Source organism: Nanorana parkeri, unplaced genomic scaffold (genome assembly GCF_000935625.1).
Source record: "Nanorana parkeri isolate BGI_ZX_2015 unplaced genomic scaffold, ASM93562v1 scaffold583, whole genome shotgun sequence".
NCBI lineage: Eukaryota > Metazoa > Chordata > Amphibia > Anura > Dicroglossidae > Nanorana > Nanorana parkeri.
Genome location: NW_017306851.1, coordinates 166,339 through 187,243, shown reverse-complemented (window position 1 = coordinate 187,243; position 20,905 = coordinate 166,339). Strand labels below are relative to the sequence as shown.

At 48.7% G+C, this 20,905-nt stretch overlaps 1 protein-coding gene across 1 annotated transcript in view; it reads left to right on the top strand.

The window, feature by feature from the left end:
• Window positions 1–20,905, top strand: part of GRM7 (glutamate metabotropic receptor 7) — a 351,320-nt gene that overhangs the window by 292,472 nt on the left and 37,943 nt on the right. Inside the window, exon 9 of the mRNA XM_018562551.1 lies at window positions 18,336–18,582. Coding sequence (XP_018418053.1) covers window positions 18,336–18,582 — 247 coding nt within the window. The remainder of the gene's footprint in view (window positions 1–18,335; window positions 18,583–20,905) is intronic.

Sequence of the window (20,905 nt, the reverse complement as noted above, 5' to 3'; positions counted from 1 at the left end):
CAGGATCGAGAGGTGAGCGAACCCGGTATGTGTTCGCTCACCTCCCGATCTACTGAGCCGACCTGTGACAGTCTCATTGTCACAGGTCGGCTAGAACTATGAGGTGAGTGGAAATCACCCCCCCTCATAGTTCTCCTTTAACTGTCGCTTCTTGAAGAAGTGGTCGCGGGGACTTCTTAAGTTGTGATTGTTTTCTTCAGACAGCCGCAGAACAAGTGCAGATGAAAACAGGTGCAAAACACGTGCAGAAAACATGCAGTTGAAAAAGTAGTGCAAGCTCTGAAGAAAACAAGAGCGCGTGTTAAAAGACAGATTTGCACATTAAAAAAATGATCTAAGAGGCTAAAACTGTCGCAAGTGCTTTGATAAATTCCCCCCAATAGGTTGGAATTGCAGTGAAGAATGTGCATTAGGTTCGCCACCTTTTTTTCAGGTGAAAACCAAACACTTAGAGGGGAGAGAGTGAAGAGAGACAGCCAGGAGAGAGAGCGATGAGAGACAGCCAATGAAGAGAGCGAGGAGAGACAGCCAGAGCAGAGAGAGACAGGAGAGAAAGTGAGGAGACACAGCCAAGGGAGAGCGCGAGGCGAGGCAGCCAGAGGGGAGATCGAGGAGAAATAGCCAGGAGAGACAGTCAGAAGAGACAGCCAGGAGAGAAAGCGAGGAGAGTCAACCAGGAGAAAGAGTGAGGGGAGACAGCCAGGAGAGAAAGAGAGGAGAATCAGCCAGGAGAAAGAGTGAGGAGAGACAGCCAGGAGAAAGAGTGAGGAGAGACAGCCCGGAGAAAGAGTGAGGAGAGACAGCCAGGAGAAAGAGTGAGGAGAGACAGCCCGGAGAGAAAGTGAGGAGAGTCAACCAGGGAGAGAGCAAGGAGAGACAGTCAGAGGGGAGAGCGGGGAGAGACGGACAGGAGAGAGAGAGAGGAGAGACAACCAGGGGGAGCGTGAGGGGAAACAGCCAGGGGAGAGAGAGTGAGGTGATACAGCCAGGAGAGAAAGTGAGGAGAGACAGCCAGGATAGAGAGCGAGGAGAATCAGCCAGGAGAAAGTGAGGAGACACAGCCAGGAGAGAGAGTGAGGAGACACAGCCAGAAGAGAAAGTGAGGAAAGACCGCAAGCGGAGAGAGTGAGGAGAGACAGCAAGGGGAGAGAGTGAGGAGAGACAGCCAGGGGAGAGAGTGAGGAGAGACAGCCAGGGGAGAGAGTGAGGAGAGACAGCCAGGGGAGAGAGTGAGGAGAGACAGCCAGGGGAGAGAGTGTGGAGAGACAGTCAGGAGAGAAAGAGGAGAGAGAGCAAGGAGAGATAGCAAGGAGTGACATCTTGTGTCCCTGATTCAGGCCCATAAACTGCAGAACCTGGTAAATGGACCAAAGCTTAAAGTGTCTGAAAAGTCACAAATTGTTATTTTGTTTGGCATAAGGAACATTAAAGGCAATATGAAAAAAACACTCACACTGGTTCCTCCCGGACCCCCCCATAATCCTGGCTCTGAGTGTATCAACTTAGCATTACACATGCAGTAGATTGTAGTGTATGTGTGAAATTGAAAGAGAGAGCGATTGGGAATGCTGTCAGAGCCCAGTCACTGTGGAGGTCTACACCTGTACTGTGCATGAGGTGCGGGTGCATAGGAGCAGGACCCCGTGGTTGCTCCTCTCTGCCTGACTTTGTGACAACTTGTGTCCGGGTTTTATCTGGCCTGAAACCCAGACACAGCACATACAGGACCCAAAACAGAACTGTGAATCCCTGACAGGTGGCAGCCCTAATGTGTGTGTATGAAATTCTTTGTCCTGCATATTGTTTTATATTCTGGGGCTTACACTTGGACAATACACTAGCACCTCCCTTCCCCCCGTGTATATAGTAGTCTAGCTAGGTACTCTTTATGCAGAATGCGCAGTGATAAGCATTAGTACCAACTGTCCAAAATCTTCACCCCTGAAAAAGATGACGGTTTTCAGAACTGCTGTATAAAGTCCCTGATTTCTTTCTCATATTATTATTAATTCTTCGGATCCATCGGAGGTCATCTGAGCTTTTTATGTGAATATGTATTAAAGAGCAATATTTACCGAAAGCATTTCCCTTCCCGTTTGGTGCATGTCTTCATTTAATACGCAGTAATTAACCATCTTCCGAGGCAGAGTTGTGGATGGCGAGCTTCTGAGGGGCTGTGTGCGGCGAGCTATGCTTGGACACGATTTTAATTCACCGCCCTCGCCATGTCGCCGCGCCTGCCCCCGGTGATTGTAGCCTATTCTGGCTGACGCGCGCGGCGGTGTCAAATATTTGCAGAGCCGGGGGGCGCCCATAATTTCGGATCTCAATTTCCACTCCAGAAAAATTGCAGGTTGTAAAATGCTGGCCAGGCGGGGACAGGCTGTATAACTTTACAGCCGACAGAACACGTAATATAGATTTTATAAAGTCAGAGAAAGATCCGCCGCTTGTTTTAGATGTAAAGAGTACACAAGGTCATTGTACACTATGTTGCCAAAAGTATTGGGACGCCCCTCCAAATCATTGAGTTTAGGTGTTCCAATCCCCTCCATGGCCCCCGATGTATAGGACGAGGCACCTCGGCATGCAGACGCTTCTACAAACATTGGTGAAAGAACGGGTCGCTATAATCTGGGATTATAACAAAGTGGAAGCAACTGGGAACAACAGCAACTCAGCCAGGAAGTGGTCGGCCACTTAACATGACAGAGCGGGGTCAGCGCATGCTGAAGCGCACAGTGCGCAGAAGTCGCCAACTGTCTGCAGAGTCAATAGCTACAGATCTCCAAACTTCCTGTGGCCTTCAGATTGGCACAACAACAGTGCATAGAGAGCTTCATGGAATGGGTTTCCATGGCCGAGCAGCTGCATCCAAGCCTTACATCACCAAGTGCAATGCAAAGCGTGGGATGCCGTGGTGTAAAGCACGCCGCCACTGGACTCTAGAGAAGTGGAGACGTGTTCTCTGGAGGGACCAATCACGCTTCTCTGTCTGGCAATCCGATGGGCGTGTCTGGGTTTGGCGGTTGCCAGGAGAACGGTACTTGCCTGACTGCATTGTGCCAAGTGTAAAGTTTGGTGGAGGGGGGATTATGGGGGGGGGTTGTTTTTCAGGGGTTGGGCTTGGCCCCTTAGTTCCAGTGAAGGGAACTCTTAAGGCATCAGCATACCAAGACATTTTGGACAATTTCATGCTCCCAACTTTGTGGGAACAGTTTGGGGATGGCCCCTTCCTGTTCCAACATGACTGCGCACCAGTGCACAAAGCAAGGTCCATAAAGACATGGATGAGCGAGTTTGGGGTGGAGGAACTTGACTGGCCTGCACAGAGTCCTGACCTCAACCCGATAGAACACCTTTGGGATGAATTAGAGCGGAGACTGCGAGCCCGGCCTTCTCGTCCAACATCAGTACCTGACCTCACAAATGCTCCAACATTCCCATAGACACACTCCTAAACCTTGTGGACGCCTTCCCAGAAGAAGTGAAGCTGTTATAGTGGCAAAGGGCGGAGCCAACTCAATACTGAACCCTACGGGCTAAGACTGGGATGCCATTAAAGTTCATGTGTGTGTAAAGGCGTCCCAATACTTTTGACAATACAGTGTATATATTGCATGGCAGTGTGGAGGGCTGTGCAGTGTGCGGTTGCCTGAGGCAGCATTTCATTGGGTCATGTGTGCCTGCCTCCCCCCCTTTCCGGCCAGAGCGTCCCAGGTTTCCAAGAGCTTAGCAACCTGTGACGTTGTAGCAGGAACACGTTATGGGAGGGGGGCATCCCACCCAGCTTACTGACGTCAATGGTTTCCAGGAGCTGAGCGGGATGCACTGACTGGCGTTTCGCCCGGCTCCTAGCAGCCAGTGATGTCAGTGAGCTGGGCAGGAAGAGTGAGGAGACACATGAGGGAGAACAAGGAGAAGTGGCCAGGAGAGGGAGTGAGGAGAGACAGCCAGGGGAGAGAGGGAGGGGAGACAGCCAGGAGGGAGGGAGGAGAGACAGCCAGGGGAGAGAGAGAGGAGAGATAGCGAGGAGAGAGAGAGGAGAGACAGCCAGGAGAGAGAGAGGAGAGACAGCCAGGAGAGAGAGAGGAGAGACAGCCAGGAGAGAGAGAGGAGAGACAGCCAGGAGAGAGAGAGGAGAGACAGCCAGGAGAGAGAGAGGAGAGACAGCCAGGAGAGAGAGAGGAGAGACAGCCAGGAGGATGAGTGAGGAGAGACAGCCAGGGAAGAGAGTGAGACAAGGCACCAGGAGAGAGAGTGAGGAGAGACAGCCAGGAGAGACAGCCAGGAGGATGAGTGAGGAGAGACAGCCAGGGAAGAGAGTGAGACAAGGCACCAGGAGAGAGAGTGAGGAGAGACAGCCAGGAGAGAGAGTGAGGAGAGACAGCCACGGGAGAGTGAGGAGAGACAGCCAGGAGAGAGGGAGGAGAGACGGCCAGGATAGAGAGTGAGGAGAGACAGCCAGGGAAGAGAGTGAGACAAGACACCAGGAGAGACATCCAGGGAGAGAGAGCAAGGAGAGATAGCAAGGAGTGACATCTTGTGTCCCTGATTCAGGCCCATAAACTGCAGAAATTGGTAAATGGACCAAAGCTTAAAGTGTCTGAAAAAGTCACAAATTGTTTTTTTTTTTTGGCATAAAGAACATTAAAGACAATATGCAAAAAACACTCACACTGGTTCCTCCCCCACAATCCTAAACTCAGGAGTTAGACCAAAAAAAATACATTCAAGTCTCTTAACTAGTAACAACAATGTCTCTTATTTGTGTATCACTCGGCTGTAGATCCTCCAATCATCTCTGAATTGGTGCTGACACTGTCCTTCCTTCTGGAGGGGGGCTACGTCTGTTCCCCATGGTCCCTGTGTGTGTTGTCAAGTAGTCACCAATTCAAGCTCCACCCCCGGGATGGACTACAATCTCATGTTTAGTTTACTAATTTGTATCCAGATCACATGATCGGTAGAGATGGAATGTTGCCCATCTCATCATCTTCTACCAAAAACCAGGACAGTGCGAGCCCGTATAACGGAGATTAAATTGGAAGCTCGTTCCGCCGTAGGGAACGATGATAACGATCCCGCGCAACCTGCAAAGTGCTGTATAAATGAACTATAAAAATGAAATATTAGGAATGGAGTTTACAGAGACGAGATGAAAGCGTGGGAAGATCTTTCAGCCCCCGAATACCATTTCCTGACATTAGTCGCGGCACGGCGTTCCCAAGATTACGCCTCTTTGGCCCAGGCGGCGCCCTCGTGGCTCTGAAGTTCGGTGGAGGTTGCTGAACCGGCGTTCCTGGTGGAAATTTCCTCCTGACCCGTCTCCATGACCGAGTTAAAGCCGATCTCCGGGATAACCAAATATTGTATATATTGTAATATATCCCCCCACTTCCAGGTGTCATTGTAATATATCCCCCCCCCTTCCAGGTATCATTGGAATATATCCCCCCCCCTTCCAGGTATCATTGGAATATATCCCCCCCCCTTCCAGGTATCATTGGAATATATCCCCCCCCCTTCCAGGTATCATTGGAATATATCCCCCCCCCTTCCAGGTATCATTGGAATATATCCCCCCCCCTTCCAGGTATCATTGGAATATATCCCCCCCCCTTCCAGGTATCATTGGAATATATCCCCCCCCCTTCCAGGTATCATTGGAATATATCCCCCCCCCTTCCAGGTATCATTGGAATATATCCCCCCCCCTTCCAGGTATCATTGGAATATATCCCCCCCCCTTCCAGGTATCATTGGAATATATCCCCCCCCCTTCCAGGTATCATTGGAATATATCCCCCCCCCTTCCAGGTATCATTGGAATATATCCCCCCCCCTTCCAGGTATCATTGGAATATATCCCCCCCCCTTCCAGGTATCATTGGAATATATCCCCCCCCCTTCCAGGTATCATTGGAATATATCCCCCCCCCTTCCAGGTATCATTGGAATATATCCCCCCCCCTTCCAGGTATCATTGGAATATATCCCCCCCCCTTCCAGGTATCATTGGAATATATCCCCCCCCCTTCCAGGTATCATTGGAATATATCCCCCCCCCTTCCAGGTATCATTGGAATATATCCCCCCCCCTTCCAGGTATCATTGGAATATATCCCCCCCCCTTCCAGGTATCATTGGAATATATCCCCCCCCCTTCCAGGTATCATTGGAATATATCCCCCCCCCTTCCAGGTATCATTGGAATATATCCCCCCCCCTTCCAGGTATCATTGGAATATATCCCCCCCCCTTCCAGGTATCATTGGAATATATCCCCCCCCCTTCCAGGTATCATTGGAATATATCCCCCCCCCTTCCAGGTATCATTGGAATATATCCCCCCCCCTTCCAGGTATCATTGGAATATATCCCCCCCCCTTCCAGGTATCATTGGAATATATCCCCCCCCCTTCCAGGTATCATTGGAATATATCCCCCCCCCTTCCAGGTATCATTGGAATATATCCCCCCCCCTTCCAGGTATCATTGGAATATATCCCCCCCCCTTCCAGGTATCATTGGAATATATCCCCCCCCCTTCCAGGTATCATTGGAATATATCCCCCCCCCTTCCAGGTATCATTGGAATATATCCCCCCCCCTTCCAGGTATCATTGGAATATATCCCCCCCCCTTCCAGGTATCATTGGAATATATCCCCCCCCCTTCCAGGTATCATTGGAATATATCCCCCCCCCTTCCAGGTATCATTGGAATATATCCCCCCCCCTTCCAGGTATCATTGGAATATATCCCCCCCCCTTCCAGGTATCATTGGAATATATCCCCCCCCCTTCCAGGTATCATTGGAATATATCCCCCCCCCTTCCAGGTATCATTGGAATATATCCCCCCCCCTTCCAGGTATCATTGGAATATATCCCCCCCCCTTCCAGGTATCATTGGAATATATCCCCCCACTTCCAGGTGTCACTGTAATAGATCCCCCCCACTTCCACGTGTCATTGTAATATACAGATACAATAATAAATGTAATATTTCCCTTTAGAAGATTTTGTATCTTTTCACCGAATTCTCCTCTTTTTCTATGTGATACAATTTATATAAAATCTAAGCTGACAGTCGTTGGTCTCCACAGAGGCGCCTCTCCTGTTGTTCTCCATAAAGCGATGATGAGACGTCGGGAGGAAGTATCAGTTTAATAAATCCCCTTCAAGCGCACATTGGGCGTCGCGTTCCTTCCATACAGGCGGCGGGTTTGTCATCTCCCTCCCTGATGTCTTTGCCATGAGTGCGGCTGTCTGCGGGATCGGAACTTAGATGGTAGAAAATTTTAATCACGGCGGTAAAGGACATGCGGCACTTGAATCTGTCATCTGGGTTGAAGTTAGCGCAAGTATGACATGTTTTTTAAAGTGGACCTGTCGCCGAGTCCGACTACACACAGTGCCGGATTTCCCACAAGGCCAACCAAGGCCCGGCCTCGGGGCAGCAAGGAGTAGAGGGGCAGCAGGGAGTAGAGGGGCAGCAGGGAGTAGAGGGGCAGCAGGGAGTAGAGGGGCAGCAGTGGTGTGGAATTCCTATCTCCCGACGCCCGGGGCATTCAATTCCGGGGTTGCCGGGCGGGTTGTTGTTTTCTACATTTAGCCCTGCTCTGGGCAAGCAGAACTAAATGTACAGCAGGGAAGCCGCCGCTTGTTATGTACAAGTGATCCTCGGCCTGCAGGTCTGCCATTCTCCATGGGGGGGAGGAGGGGGGGTTTGCTGGTGGGGGGGGCACATTGAGGAATCTGGCCTTGGGCGAGCAGAGAGAGTAAATCTGGCCCTGACTATACATCCACATGAATAAATACAAAAATGCTAAAAAAGCGTTAAAAAAAAGTGCAAAAATCATCTGAAAAACTCAATAATTAAAGCTTCAATGACTGAACTAGACTGATGCCATCAGTCTGCTGCAGGCAGGTGGAAGCATTTCCTCAGTATCCCATCCCCCAGTGATCAGTCTGCTGCAGGCAGGAGGAAGCATTTCCTCAGTCTCCCCTCCCCCAGCGATCAGTCTGCTGCACGGCAGGAGGAAGCATTTCCTCAGTCTCCCCTCCCCCAGTGATCAGTCTGCTTAGATTTTCCTTAACATCCTGTCTCAAGACACAACAGAAAATCAGACGAGATCTTTCCGAACCAAGGTATATGGCATGGGAGGTCGTGGGTGTGGCACTGCTGATTCACAACACTGCAGACTGTCAATCAGCAACTGGCTACACCCAGTCCCGCCCACTGCTTTCTGGATTGGCAGCACCGCTTCTGTTTCTGAATCCCTCCTACCGGGAGCTGCAGTGTCTGGGAGGGGGGAGCGGGTGGGACACAAATGAAAGATGATTTGGCTCCATCAGGGAAGGAAAAGGAAGTTTTATTTTTATTTTATGAATATTGAGCGTCACGAGGTACCTGGATTCTGTATTTTTTTTTAGCCAACATTTGCACTTTAAATAACATAGGGTCCGGCGAGACCTCAGATATCTCTACACCGGGCTCAAAGCAAGATTTATTTACCGTCTCTTACTTCCAGGCTTGTTATGTCTTGTATGAGACGTGTATGTCACAGGAGTCTCAGCGTGAGCTCGGCGCGCTTCGATATGAGGTTCCCGCTGTCAGCTGACCCCGCCACAAATGAGTTTTCACAACGCACCCGACGATGCCCAGCTGAGTGTCCTTTAATAAGTCTCTTGTTATAACACCATCCCCTCCCCCGCAGAGGGGTAAAAATCAATACATAGACGAACGATAGGAGATGCAATCTAACAAGGTGCAAAGGTTCTTAATAAAACTATCTGAAACATTGTATCAGCTTAATGTGCGTCTCCGGTGATCGGCGCCTGAGCCGGACCGCGTCCAGGATACATCGCCACCGAAAACAACATTTTCGACGTGATTGTATATAATTATATAATTATAAACATCCCCGTGAAGGAAGGCGGCATAGCGATCCATCGCCGGGGAAGATGTTTACTGATTTTAATGACCCGTAATTATCTCCGCCTGTCTCACGTTTGTTGATCTCGGTTTCTCCTCGCCGTCTCGCTGGTATACAGGCCGCGTTTGTTTATCTCCGAAGGCGGCCTCTTCTTTAAACTTTGTTCTCGCCGCCGTCTGATGCTGCGTGCTTTTTACTCTCTTATCTTAGTTTGGGAATTAGTGCCGTCTGATCACAGTAGAGACGTGCGGTCAGGGGAGGCAGGTGGGGTAGAGCCTCACCTAGTATTATGGAGGAAAAAGCTGACAGCTTTTTCTCCATTCAGGGCGGCTTGTAACAGGTTACAGATAAGGGAAACCCACCCCCCCGCTGTGTAACCTGTCATGGACGGAGTGCTAAATGTTAATTGCAGGCAGCGCTGCGTCCGGCTTTTGACAGGTAGTTCGGTTACACAGCAGCGGGCTTCCCCACTGCTTGTGTAACCTAACTTGGTGAGGCAAGAGCTGTCACAGCCTCTACTCTGTGTTAGAGGCATGAGCTCTGTGGATGGCTTGGACCAATGGCAAAGCGCCATTGGTCCAAGCTGTCCAATCAAAAAAAGAAAAAAAAAACTACTGAGGCCATCGATCTCGATGCCTCAGCAGTGACGAGCAAGTGAGGGACAGGGAGGCTCCTCCCTGTCTCCTCCTTTCCTCTTTCACACGTGCTGGGGCGAGGCTGGGGAATGCCTCATCCAGAACCAGAGGTACCGCACATCACTGGATCACAGAGCATCTGAAAGGGGTCAAAAACGAGGGGAAAAAATAGGTCGGCCAAGAGATGGCTCTGCCACGATTTACTGCCAGGGTTGCAGATCTGGAGGTTGAGGGAGGACCTGAAAGAGGACTAGTCTTTTGGGAACCAGCATCATTCAACTCACAACATCTGAGCCTATGCTGTTATGGGCCCACCCCCCAGCTTGTGATTGGACAGTGAAGGAGTTCAATATAGCACCACTATAGCATGCATCCCACCGCACTGCAGACCAGAATCCCAATGCAGTCAAATGGATGCTGGCATGACCACAGATGGCGCAGCGTGAATCCAAATATGCAAGTAGTCACTCACGTGTCGGATCCAACATGTCAAAATGCCTTTATTCAGACGCTAAGAGTGCATGGCAGCACTAGTATATAGCAAAGTGCATTAGCGGCCCCTTCATCAGGCAAACATAGGGACTGCTAATGGTTCCGAAAAGTTGCTATCCACTAGTGCTACCATGTACTCTTAGCATCAAAATAAAGGCGTTTTGACATATTGGACCCAGTGTGTGGGTGAGGACTTGCTTATGGGCAGTGAAGGAGAGACTCAGTAGACTGATGAGCTCGCCTCTGTGTCATTCTGCTCTCAACTCCTGTCAGCATGCTCCTGGTCAGCACATGAACCGATTGACTCCTTGTGCTTCTCCTGCCTGTATAAAAAAAACACATTTAATGGTGTTTGTGTTCTCCTTGTATCTGCACGGAGTTTAATCAAAAAGAACAAGCACAACCCACCCCACACACACACACACAATCACCCCATTCTTCATCTTTTCAGCATCATGCGTTCAACTCAATTACAGGTCATTTTTAATGATTTTTTTTTGCACTGTACCAATCACATTCACACGATCCCGCGTCTTATTAATAAAGAACGAAACGTACCGACGTCAACGCATCATCTGCACTTGGATGAGCAAATGAAATGGATTGTTTATCACGGCAGCCTCCTGACACAAACATTGTGCATGAATCTCCACCTCATTAATTATTCATTAGCGCATCGGGCTGTTTACTTTCTGTTCGTACATGTTCCCAGAGCCATGCTCGTTTCCGCATGTTTACGCGTTGTATCCGCGCCCAGGAATAACTTTGTTACAAGGATTAAACAGGACTAGGAGCAAAGAGCTGTGTGGCCCCCATGGGTCTAAACCCAACAGCAAAAAAGTAATACATTGAAGCTCATCGGTCTTTAGATGTGACGGCTGCATTCGTTTTCTTCCTCTTTATTTACGGCTACCAATAACACATTTCCTGTCCTAGGGTGACAAAACTCACTTTACAATATCTCTGGAGGAGTGGCGTTGTCACACTAGGCTGCTCTCCTGATTTGGGCTACAAACACCTCCTCCTCCTCTCCATTGCATAGGGAGATCGCTTTGTGTAGTTTACAATTAGGGTTGCCACCTGTCCGGGATTCACCTGGACAGTCCGGTTTTTGAGTCCTGTGTCCGGGTTTCCGGCCAGCTGACACCCAGACACAAGACACTACATGCAGATACCGGCACATTACATTTTTTGACCGATGCGGCTGCCTGAGGTCCCGTGCCTGCTGGGGACCTCGGCAGCATTCCTGTGAGCCGCGGGCACCTGTAAACTGGCACCTGCCCGCTTATCTCCTCCTCCGTCTTCCCGACACCACATTGCCTGCCTCAGTACACCTGGTGAGACACTTAAGAGCCTGCAGAGGTCACCTGAGAGCCCGCGCAGGTCACCTAAGAGCCCGCACAGGTCACCTGATATCAGAGCGCCACCTTAGAAAAACACAGCGTATGTAGCTTCGTATTGCTGTATAATGTGTTACTGGGATTTGTAGTCCTCTATAGCCGGTCTCCTTACTCCCTCCCCTGGCTGTCTCTTTTTGTTCTTTCCCCTGGCTGCCTCTCCTCTATTTTTTCCCCCCCAAAAAAATTGCAGCGCGCGGCGCTAGAGTATTCGGGTTTCACTTGAAGAAGTGGTGGCAACCTTATTTACAATAGATAGCTGGGTAAGTTCTCCACTACTTCTGTATCCGCTTATATATACCAATAGAGGTTGCCCATGATTGTTGGACAAGATCTAGGCCCATAGTTGTTGGACAAGATCTAGGCCCAAGGGTCATGCTACTACAGTATTTTCTGCTTCCTCAGAGGCCCTCGGGATATCAGGTATGGATACTGACAATGAACTAAGCTGGCCCAGTGGAAGTATCCATAAAAGATCATTCCTAAATGCCTTGGGGGTCCTGCAGCTAGGCCAAGACTGACGGCCTCTCTGAGAGGCATGTATTGGAGTAAGATGAATACTGCTTGATTACACTGTCTGAATACTAGTTTATAGTGGGAGTACTGTTAGTATTGTTCAGAATGCTCCATCTACTATGCATATGTTCCTTGATGGATCGTTATGGATGGAATTAACCACTGTAAACATTGCTAAAAAAGTTGTTGGACAAGATATGGGTCCAATGGTCTTGCTACTACAAAATTCCCAGTGGCCCAGTTGTGGTGTCAGATATGGATACTGACACCGAGCCAAGCTGGACCAATGTACTGTATTTATCCATGAAGATCCTTTGTGGAGCTCCACTTAAATCAACTCTGGATTATCCTTCTATCAACTTATATATACAAATAGAGTTGTTGGGCAAGATCTGGGCCCATGGTTTTCCTACAACAGTATTTTCAACATCCCCTGCAGCCCTTTGAGTATAAGTTATAAAAACTTACATCAAGCCAAGATGTATCCATAAAAGTTGAGAGAGAGAGAGAGAGATCACAGTTGTTGGACAGGATCTGGGTCCATGGTCTTGCTACTACAGTATTTTCAGAGGCCCTCTGAATATCAGATATGGATTGGATACTGATGATCAGCCAACCTGGACCAGTGGCAGTATCGCTAAAAGACCATTCCTGGAGCTCCATTTTAATCAACTCTGCATTACCCTTGTATCAACTTCCATATACAGGTTGCCCACAGCTGTTGGACAAGATCTGGGACCATGGTGTTGCCACAACTATTTTTTTCAGGAACCCCAGTGGCCCTTCAGGTATCAGATATGGATACTTGTGCCGAGCCACTGGGGTTCCTGAAAATATTGTTGTAGCAACACCATGGTCCCAGATCTTGTCCAACAGCTGTGTGGGCAACCTCTATACATATATGGAAGTTGATACAAAGCTAATGCAGAGTTGATTAAAATGGGAAGAAACCTATATTAGTTCCAATGGAAGTATCCATAAAAGATTATTCCTGGAGCTCCACATTTTACAGGGTGACCGACGGGAGTCAGGCGGTTTTGAAAAAAACAGTACTCCGTAGATTTTCAACTCAACATGTTTTTATTTCTACAAGAACAGAGGTCAGGAGATGCCATTTGAGTTACTTATTCAGTTGTGAAAAATAATGTAATTTAGATGACGACCATCCTCTTGAATGCAGATTTCAATCCTTCCCTTGAAATTGTCCATCACTCGGGCCAGCAGCGGTTGATCAATCGTGAGCACTTCTTGTCGGAAAGGCATCCTTCAAATCATTCAAGTTATGGGGGTTTGTGAGTGTACACACGGCTCTTCAGGTACCCCAATAGGAAGAAATCCCATGATGACAAGTCAGGAGACCTTGGGGGCCATGGCACATTGCCGAAACATGAAATGAGGCGCTCAGGGAAGATAATTCAAAGAACTTCCATGTGGCACCATCCTGCTGGAAATAAACATTTCTCATGTTTATTTGACGTCTTCGCAGTTCTGGTCGTAAGAAGTTGTTCAGTGTGTGCATGTAACGTTCCGAGTTAACAACCAGCATTTTGTATGGATGGAATCTTAAATCTCTCTCTATGTAAAATGGTTCTCGCCGATTCACGACTCAACCCTAACTCACTTGCATGTCTTCAAGTAGACCGGCCCGGACTCCTAACCAGTGCCTCTCTCACCCATGCAATGTTTTTCTGGCGTCCTTGCGTCCTTGCAGTGCGGACGGGGCCTGGTGGGTTCTCATTCATAATGTTTCCGGTTGTTCAGAAATGTTCAACCCACCTGGGACTGAGAACGGCCCAGTGTCGACCAACATTGAATTATCGACGAAATAGCTGCTGCGTTGCTGCGATAGACTCACCACCTGGAACAAAGCTGTCGTAAGCAAACGATGTTGTAACGTCCACTGCTTCATTGTGACTGAATTGGCATTCCAGTGTGGGGGGAAAGACACCTAGCTCGTCCCCCTCCCATCACCACTTACCATGTACTAACTCTTCTAAAGACGTCCAACTTCCATCGCTCACCCTGTATGTTACCATTCTATTGGTGATGGCAGAGAGACTATCCTGTGTGGCAGTGCATGGCAATGCCATGATGTAGTATGGGAACTTTGGCGCCCAGGACTCTTAGCCAGAGGGGCTGAGCGGTTCCACAATGTGAATACCTTTGGAGAGGAGGAACTGGCTGCTCAGTACCTTCCAGGTTTTCCAGACTATAGTGGGATGGGATCTCCAGTCCTGGGGCCAGGTGTTGCCAGTGGCCAGGTTGAGCTGAACAGGTGGCTGAGAGCAGCCTTAGTAGGAAGCCAGCCCAGTGCTTTAGAGGAGAGTTGTGGGTGTGCAAGAGACACACGACAACAGGCAGACTCTGCTGCGTGCGTGAGCACAAGGGACACAACCAGGAAGGCTGGAGAGGTCCAGAGGGTCGGTGACCCTGAGATACCTGTCGGGGAGACAGAGAGGGACAGTAACCCACGAGGGGAGGATACTGAACCGCTTGGAGCTGAGGAAAGCTGCTGAGCAGTGCTGAGGACTGTATTCACAGAGAAATACGGGACTATCACACGGGGAGTGTATGGGACAGACAGATGTCGGTGAGACCAAACACAATGTCTTGATGAGACTCCTGAATGAACTGTTATGCCTAATTTATGCTGAATAAAGACTGTCCTTTTATGTTAAAGTCGGCTTCAGGAGTGGTCACTTAGCGCTCACCATTGTGCTATATTCCCCAAACTATCACACCTGGTAAAAAGATTTTTTTTTTCTAGTACATTCTTTTAATGAGAGGGGATCAGAGGTCATCTGCTATACTCAATGAGCCTGTTTTGGGGCATGAGATCTTGGGAAGACTTCTCAACCACAATTGTTGTAGAAGGTGGAAAGACAACGTAGAGCGGAGGCAATCTTCTTCCATTTCTTGCCAGGGAATCAATGAGGCGATGGTTGAAGTTTCAATCTGTTCAGATAGTAGAATTGGTGATGAGCCCTTTTATGTTTGTATATGACCGATGAGTGTACTGCCAGCAGTGATTGTGCGGTCTCCTCCTCCGTCTTATATTTCCAGCATTTAGTAGATCCAGAAAATTGTGTGCCTTCCGCAGCTTTACTGCCGAGTACAGAGAGTGCCGGAGCCGGCAGAGGGTTTTCATTTTACTTTATATCCTTTTATCGAGATATCTGTTCAGTCCGAAAGGGAAGACGCGGCCAGAGCGGCATAAAAATAAAATCAATCTTCAGTAATTCCGGGGGAAGAGGGAGGATGAGAGGATCTTAGAGGCCGCATTCAATTCAGCTGCAGAGAAACCTCGCTCTCCGTACAACTCCGAGAGGGCGACACAATATGAGACCGTCCGGAGTCCCGGGAATGAACCGCAGGTCACTAATCGGATAAAGTAACTTGTTTAGTAAAAGTAAAATCAACCCCGAGAACTATTCATAAAATTATTAAACCTGACCTCCGTCCTCCCCTTCAGTCTTATATCTGACCTCCGTCCTCCCCTTCAGTCTTATATCTGATCTCCGTCCTTCCCTTCACTCTTCTATCTGACCTCCTTCCTTCCCTTCAGTCTTCTATCTGACCTCCGTCCTCCCCTTCAGTCTTATATCTGACCTCCGTCCTCCCCTTCAGTCTTATATCTGACCTCCGTCCTTCCCTTCAGTCTTCTATCTGAACTCCGTCCTCTCCTTCACTCTTCTATCTGACCTCCGTCCTTCCCTTCACTCTTCTATCTGACCTCCGTCCTTCCCTTCACTCCTATATCTGACCTCCGGGCCTTCCCTTCACTCTTCTATCTGACCTCCTTCCTTCCCTTCAGTCTTCTATCTGACCTCCGTCCTCCCCTTCAGTCTTATATCTGACCTCCGTCCTCCCCTTCAGTCTTATATCTGACCTCCGTCCTTCCCTTCAGTCTTCTATCTGAACTCCGTCCTCCCCTTCACTCTTATATCTGACCTCCGTCCTTCCCTTCAGTTTTCTATCTGACCTCTGCCCTTCCCTTTATTCTTCTATCTGACCTCCGTCCTTCCCTTCAGTCTTCTATCTGACCTCCGTCCTTCCCTTCAGTCTTATATCGGACCTCCGTCCTTCCCTTCAGTCCTGGACTGAAATTGCATCCTCTGATTTCACTACACAATGTGCATTGGAAGCTGCAGCAAGTCATATAGAGCCCACCTCATTTCCTGACTGGAGGTTGTCCAGCATCATCTAAAACTTTCCTGCCCAGCCCGACTGTCCCTGGCCCCGCCCCTTTCATTCATTGGATTTCAGTTCTTTCAATCATGGAGGCTCGGCATCACATATGGCCATCACTTATGCAAACACAGCCTGCCTAGGAAAGTCCACTCCTCCAGACTGGCATGTACCTATCAAGGCATTTAGATATTTGCATAACTCCTCCCAAGAGCCAGCCCACTGCTTGCATCAGAGCTGAGGGCTCTTGAGAGAAGTACTGAGGCAAGGGGCTGTGATGTTTTCAGGAAGCTATGTACAGCCCTCTGCCAGCCCCTCCCACTAGCTATGACCCCCCCTGAATTGCATAGAGCAGCACGGAGACCCAATGATGACACGGAGACTACAATAAAGTATGAAATGAAAACAGAGACGTGTTATGTAATCATCACATGGATGATAGGGGAAGGGAGGAACCAGGGAAGGAAACATTTAGGAAAATTAAACTTCAACTTGAGTGTGTAGTTTTATTTATTAGTATTTTTTAATCAGCAATTCACAATTTGTACAAATTAAAAAAAAGCAGATCTTGCTGCAACACTCACCTCCACTGTGGGGCTGCCCTCTGCGGACTCCTGTGGTATGCAAGCCAGCAGAATTAAATGATGTCCAATGCCATTAGTCCTGTTCTGTTTCGTTCCTGGACAGGAAGTGAGGAGAAATTTCCCCAATGGGGACACAAGCAAAACATGGCAAAGGTTTCATCCCTTCCTCGGGTTGTTCAAAACTAAGAAGAAAAAAGTTTGGGATGGGTTTGGGGTTGATAAGTGTTTAATTATTTAAACTTCCAATCAAGAATAAGGTTCTCCTTCCCACCTGTGTATTATGGGATGGAAGTTGTAGAATCACCTCATTATTTACTCCTAACGATACATTATAAATGGCCTTTGCTCCGACTTTCCGTTCCTGGCAGTCGCGATGTAACAAGCTGAGAAATCCATTAGCGGGTTGTGGCTGAGCATGTCATCCTTCGACATGTCAATCCGCGGGTTATAACAAACCTCCATCTTTCAAAGTTTATCCCTGACTAATAACCGGCCTCTGATTAACAAGGATGTGTCAGGCGGCCGAACGACATCATTATCGCATGCTTGACATGACTTTGATTGACAGCTCTTCTCCATTAAAGGGGCGGAGGTAGACCCACCGCATGGCAGATCGATCCTTGGACGATGTGGGGATGTCTGTCATAACAAAAATAACATAGATAATTGCCCGTCATCATGAAGGATAATGTTCTCTTCTACTAGGCGGAACTTTCATAATGTTTCCTATGAAATCATCTTCATTACTTTCCTCTTCTGTATCTTCCGCATTTACTGAGATCACTGACTAGAAATAATTATTTGCCGAACCCAACTGTGTAGATGACATCAGTATGTGGCAATGTTCTGGGACCCCGCAGTATGTCAGTGGCATTGTTCTCAAAATATCAATGCATCATACTCCTGGAGCCCCCAAGTGTCATTGTTCTGCAACCCCAAGTGTCAGCGTGTCATTGTTCTGGGACCCCCAAGTGTCAGCGTGTCATTGTTCTGGACCCCCAAGTGTCAGTGTGTCATTGTTCTGGGATCCCCAAGTGTCAGTGTGTCTTTGTTCTGGGATCCCCAAGTGTCAGTATGTTATTATTCTGGGATCCCCAAGTGTCAGTGTGTCATTGTTCTAGGACCCCCAAGTGTCAGTGTGTCATTGTTCTGGGATCCCCAAGTGTCAGTGTGTCATTGTTCTGGGATCCCCAAGTGTCAGTGTGTCATTGTTCTGGGACCCCCAAGTGTCAGTGTGTCATTGCCTTGCATCACTGTATCTTTGTCCTGGGTCCTCCAAGTGCCAGTCTATCGTTGTTCTGCCCCCCGCACCCTGAAGTTTCAGTGTGTTGTTGTTCTGGGATTTAAGGTGCCAAAGTGTCCTTGTTCTGGGATCCCCAAGTGTCAGTGTGTAACTGTTATGGAAATGCAGGTGCCACTCTTCTGGAATCCTCCATGTTTCAGTGTCTCTAAGCCAAGATCAATCATTTTTAAGTTCAGCCACACTTATAGTTGTATTTGAATTCTCTGGAGGTGCAATGAATGGCTGAGATTGTGTGTTTTCAACTTTCCCTGACTTGTTCCCTCCTTTCTCTTGCAGCTCTACATCCAGACCACCACGCTCACCATCTCCATGAATCTTAGTGCCTCGGTGGCTCTGGGGATGCTCTACATGCCCAAGGTGTACATCATCATCTTCCACCCGGAGCTGAATGTCCAGAAACGCAAGCGCAGCTTTAAGGCGGTGGTGACGGCAGCCACAATGTCATCGCGTTTGTCACACAAGCCCAGTGACCGGCCCAACGGGGAAGCCAAGACAGAGCTCTGCGAGAATGTCAACCCAAACAGTGAGTATCCCTCATAATGCCAAGGGTGACTTTGTTCTGAATCCAACAATACAAGCTGGGCTACGTCGCTTCTAGTCCATGAAAATGATATGTAGTGTTCAGGAATGTGACCCTGTGTGGCCAGATGGAGCAGGTGGACCAAGTCAATTTCCTTAACTTGATCTCCATGATGAATTTATCTCTACGTGTTGTGGTGTTGGAGCGTCAAAGAAAAGTATTTCAGACGCAAATGGTCCAAATGTGATCCTTTTAGTGGTTGAAACATCATTAAAATAAAACAATGAGTTTCAGGGAACTTAGAACTCCCTCTTCTTCTGGGCTTAGAATTTGGAAGGTGGCCTGGATCTAAGGTGAGATAAGACTTTCTCTATGTGCCTGTTCTCGATATGAAGAGCAGTTCACCAATCTGGGGACAGTCTGGAGGCCGCAATCCCATTTAGCAAATTGTTACAAATTCTAAAGCTGCAAATAGAATTATGTTTGAAAACTTTAGTTTTCGGGAACGTTTGTTCGTTTTTCTAACAGTTGAGTTGACCATCAATTACGACCATAGTGAGCGGAAAAATTGAAGGAGAAGGATGGAAAATTGAATGAACAAAGAGGCTTGGGGCTAGGGCGGGGGCTTGCCGGGTTTGCTGGTGGTGCACGTTACCAGGGGTGGGGGCAGTACACGTTACCAGGGGGGTAGGGTTGGCGCTGGTGGTACCTCTGCCTTTGGCTGTGTCTGGCATCCCGCCCAGCTCACTGATGTCACTGGTTGCCAGGAGCTAGACGGAACACCAGTATATGCATCCAGCCCAGCTCCTGGCAACCAGTGACATCAGTGAGCTGGGTGGGACGCCAGTAAATGCGTCCAGCTCAGCTTCTGACAACCAGTGACATCAGTGAGCTGGGTGGGGCACCAGTAAATGCATCCAGCTCAGCTTCTGACAACCAGTGACATCAGTGAGCTGGGCGGGACGCCAGTAAATGCGTCCAGCTCAGCTTCTGGCAACCAGTGACATCAGTGAGCTGGGCGGGACGCCAGTAAATGCGTCCAGCTCAGCTTCTGACAACCAGTTAGCTGGGCGGGATGCCGACCAGAGCGTCCCAGGTTCCTAAGGGCTCTTATCAAACTTGGATGCCCTGGCCGGAAAGGAGGCAATTTCCCTTTAATGGATATGCAACTCATAGCGCCGCAGCTGAAGACAAAAAGGTCACATTTCTATTTTGGTCAATGGACACTGAGGGCCCATTTAAAATGAAGGAACCCGCTCAACTTAACATGCGTCAAGTGGTTTAGAAATGTACGTAATAACGCACGCTCAATCGCAAATTGGAACATAATGTGGGATTGTCGTGATTAATGTCCAGTCGTGTTTTGTAAGCCTCCAGTGACAATACTTGCGGATAATTGACAGGCTCAGCTGTCAATCACCATCCCGGAACATTGCCATGAATTGTATTCAGCTGAGCAGCGATGACATGCGGCAGTCGCTGCGAAACAAAGTAACCGGTTAGAGGTCATCTCCAAAATCTGGCCGCCATGGGTTACCTCCACCTGCCCCACCTCCACCTACTCCACATTCTATAAGTCTGGCTCCTTCTGGCGCTCCGATCGGCTCAGGCAGGCGCACAGTCATGTGACTCGGCTCTTGAAATGTCTAGCAGCGAGGTGCCTTATCAGTGCCGGAGCAGATTAACCGAACGGCGGAAAAGCGCGGATCGTTTTCACAGGTTAGTCAGCCCTTCCTAATCCCCTCCAAGGTGAGCATGTTACACAGAATGGAACAAATACATCCCTCTGCACACACACCAAAGTCCTTTCATCTGCGTCCGTACCCCCGCTGTTACTGGACAAGTGACATCGATACGTCAACGGCAAATTCAAGAAACGCGACACTCCGGCTATATACACGTCGGAAATACATACAGTATATGGAACTGTTTTACTTTTCATATTCATGTCCATCCAGTCCTGAGGCTTATACAGCTCTGATATACAGCACAGCTCTGTCTGGCAGTGCAGGAGACCTGATTTTTTCTTCTGCTGCCGTTAAGTAACACCTGCGGGTCTTGCCACTCCCCCAGCCTGTGATTGGACAGAAAGGAGATGCAGCTCATCTCTCTGTCACTCTGCTCTCTCTTCTGATCAGCATGTTCCTTGCCAGTACATAATAAAATTGGCTCCTTGTGCTGCTTTTACCTCTTCCAGTGTCAGTCAATTTGCCTAGGCTGGGGGAAGACATCAGTATGCTGCAGGCAGAAGGAAGCATTTCCTCAGTCTCTGCTTCCCCAGAGATCAGTCTGCTGCTTCCCTTCACTGCAACTAAGGGGCCAAGCC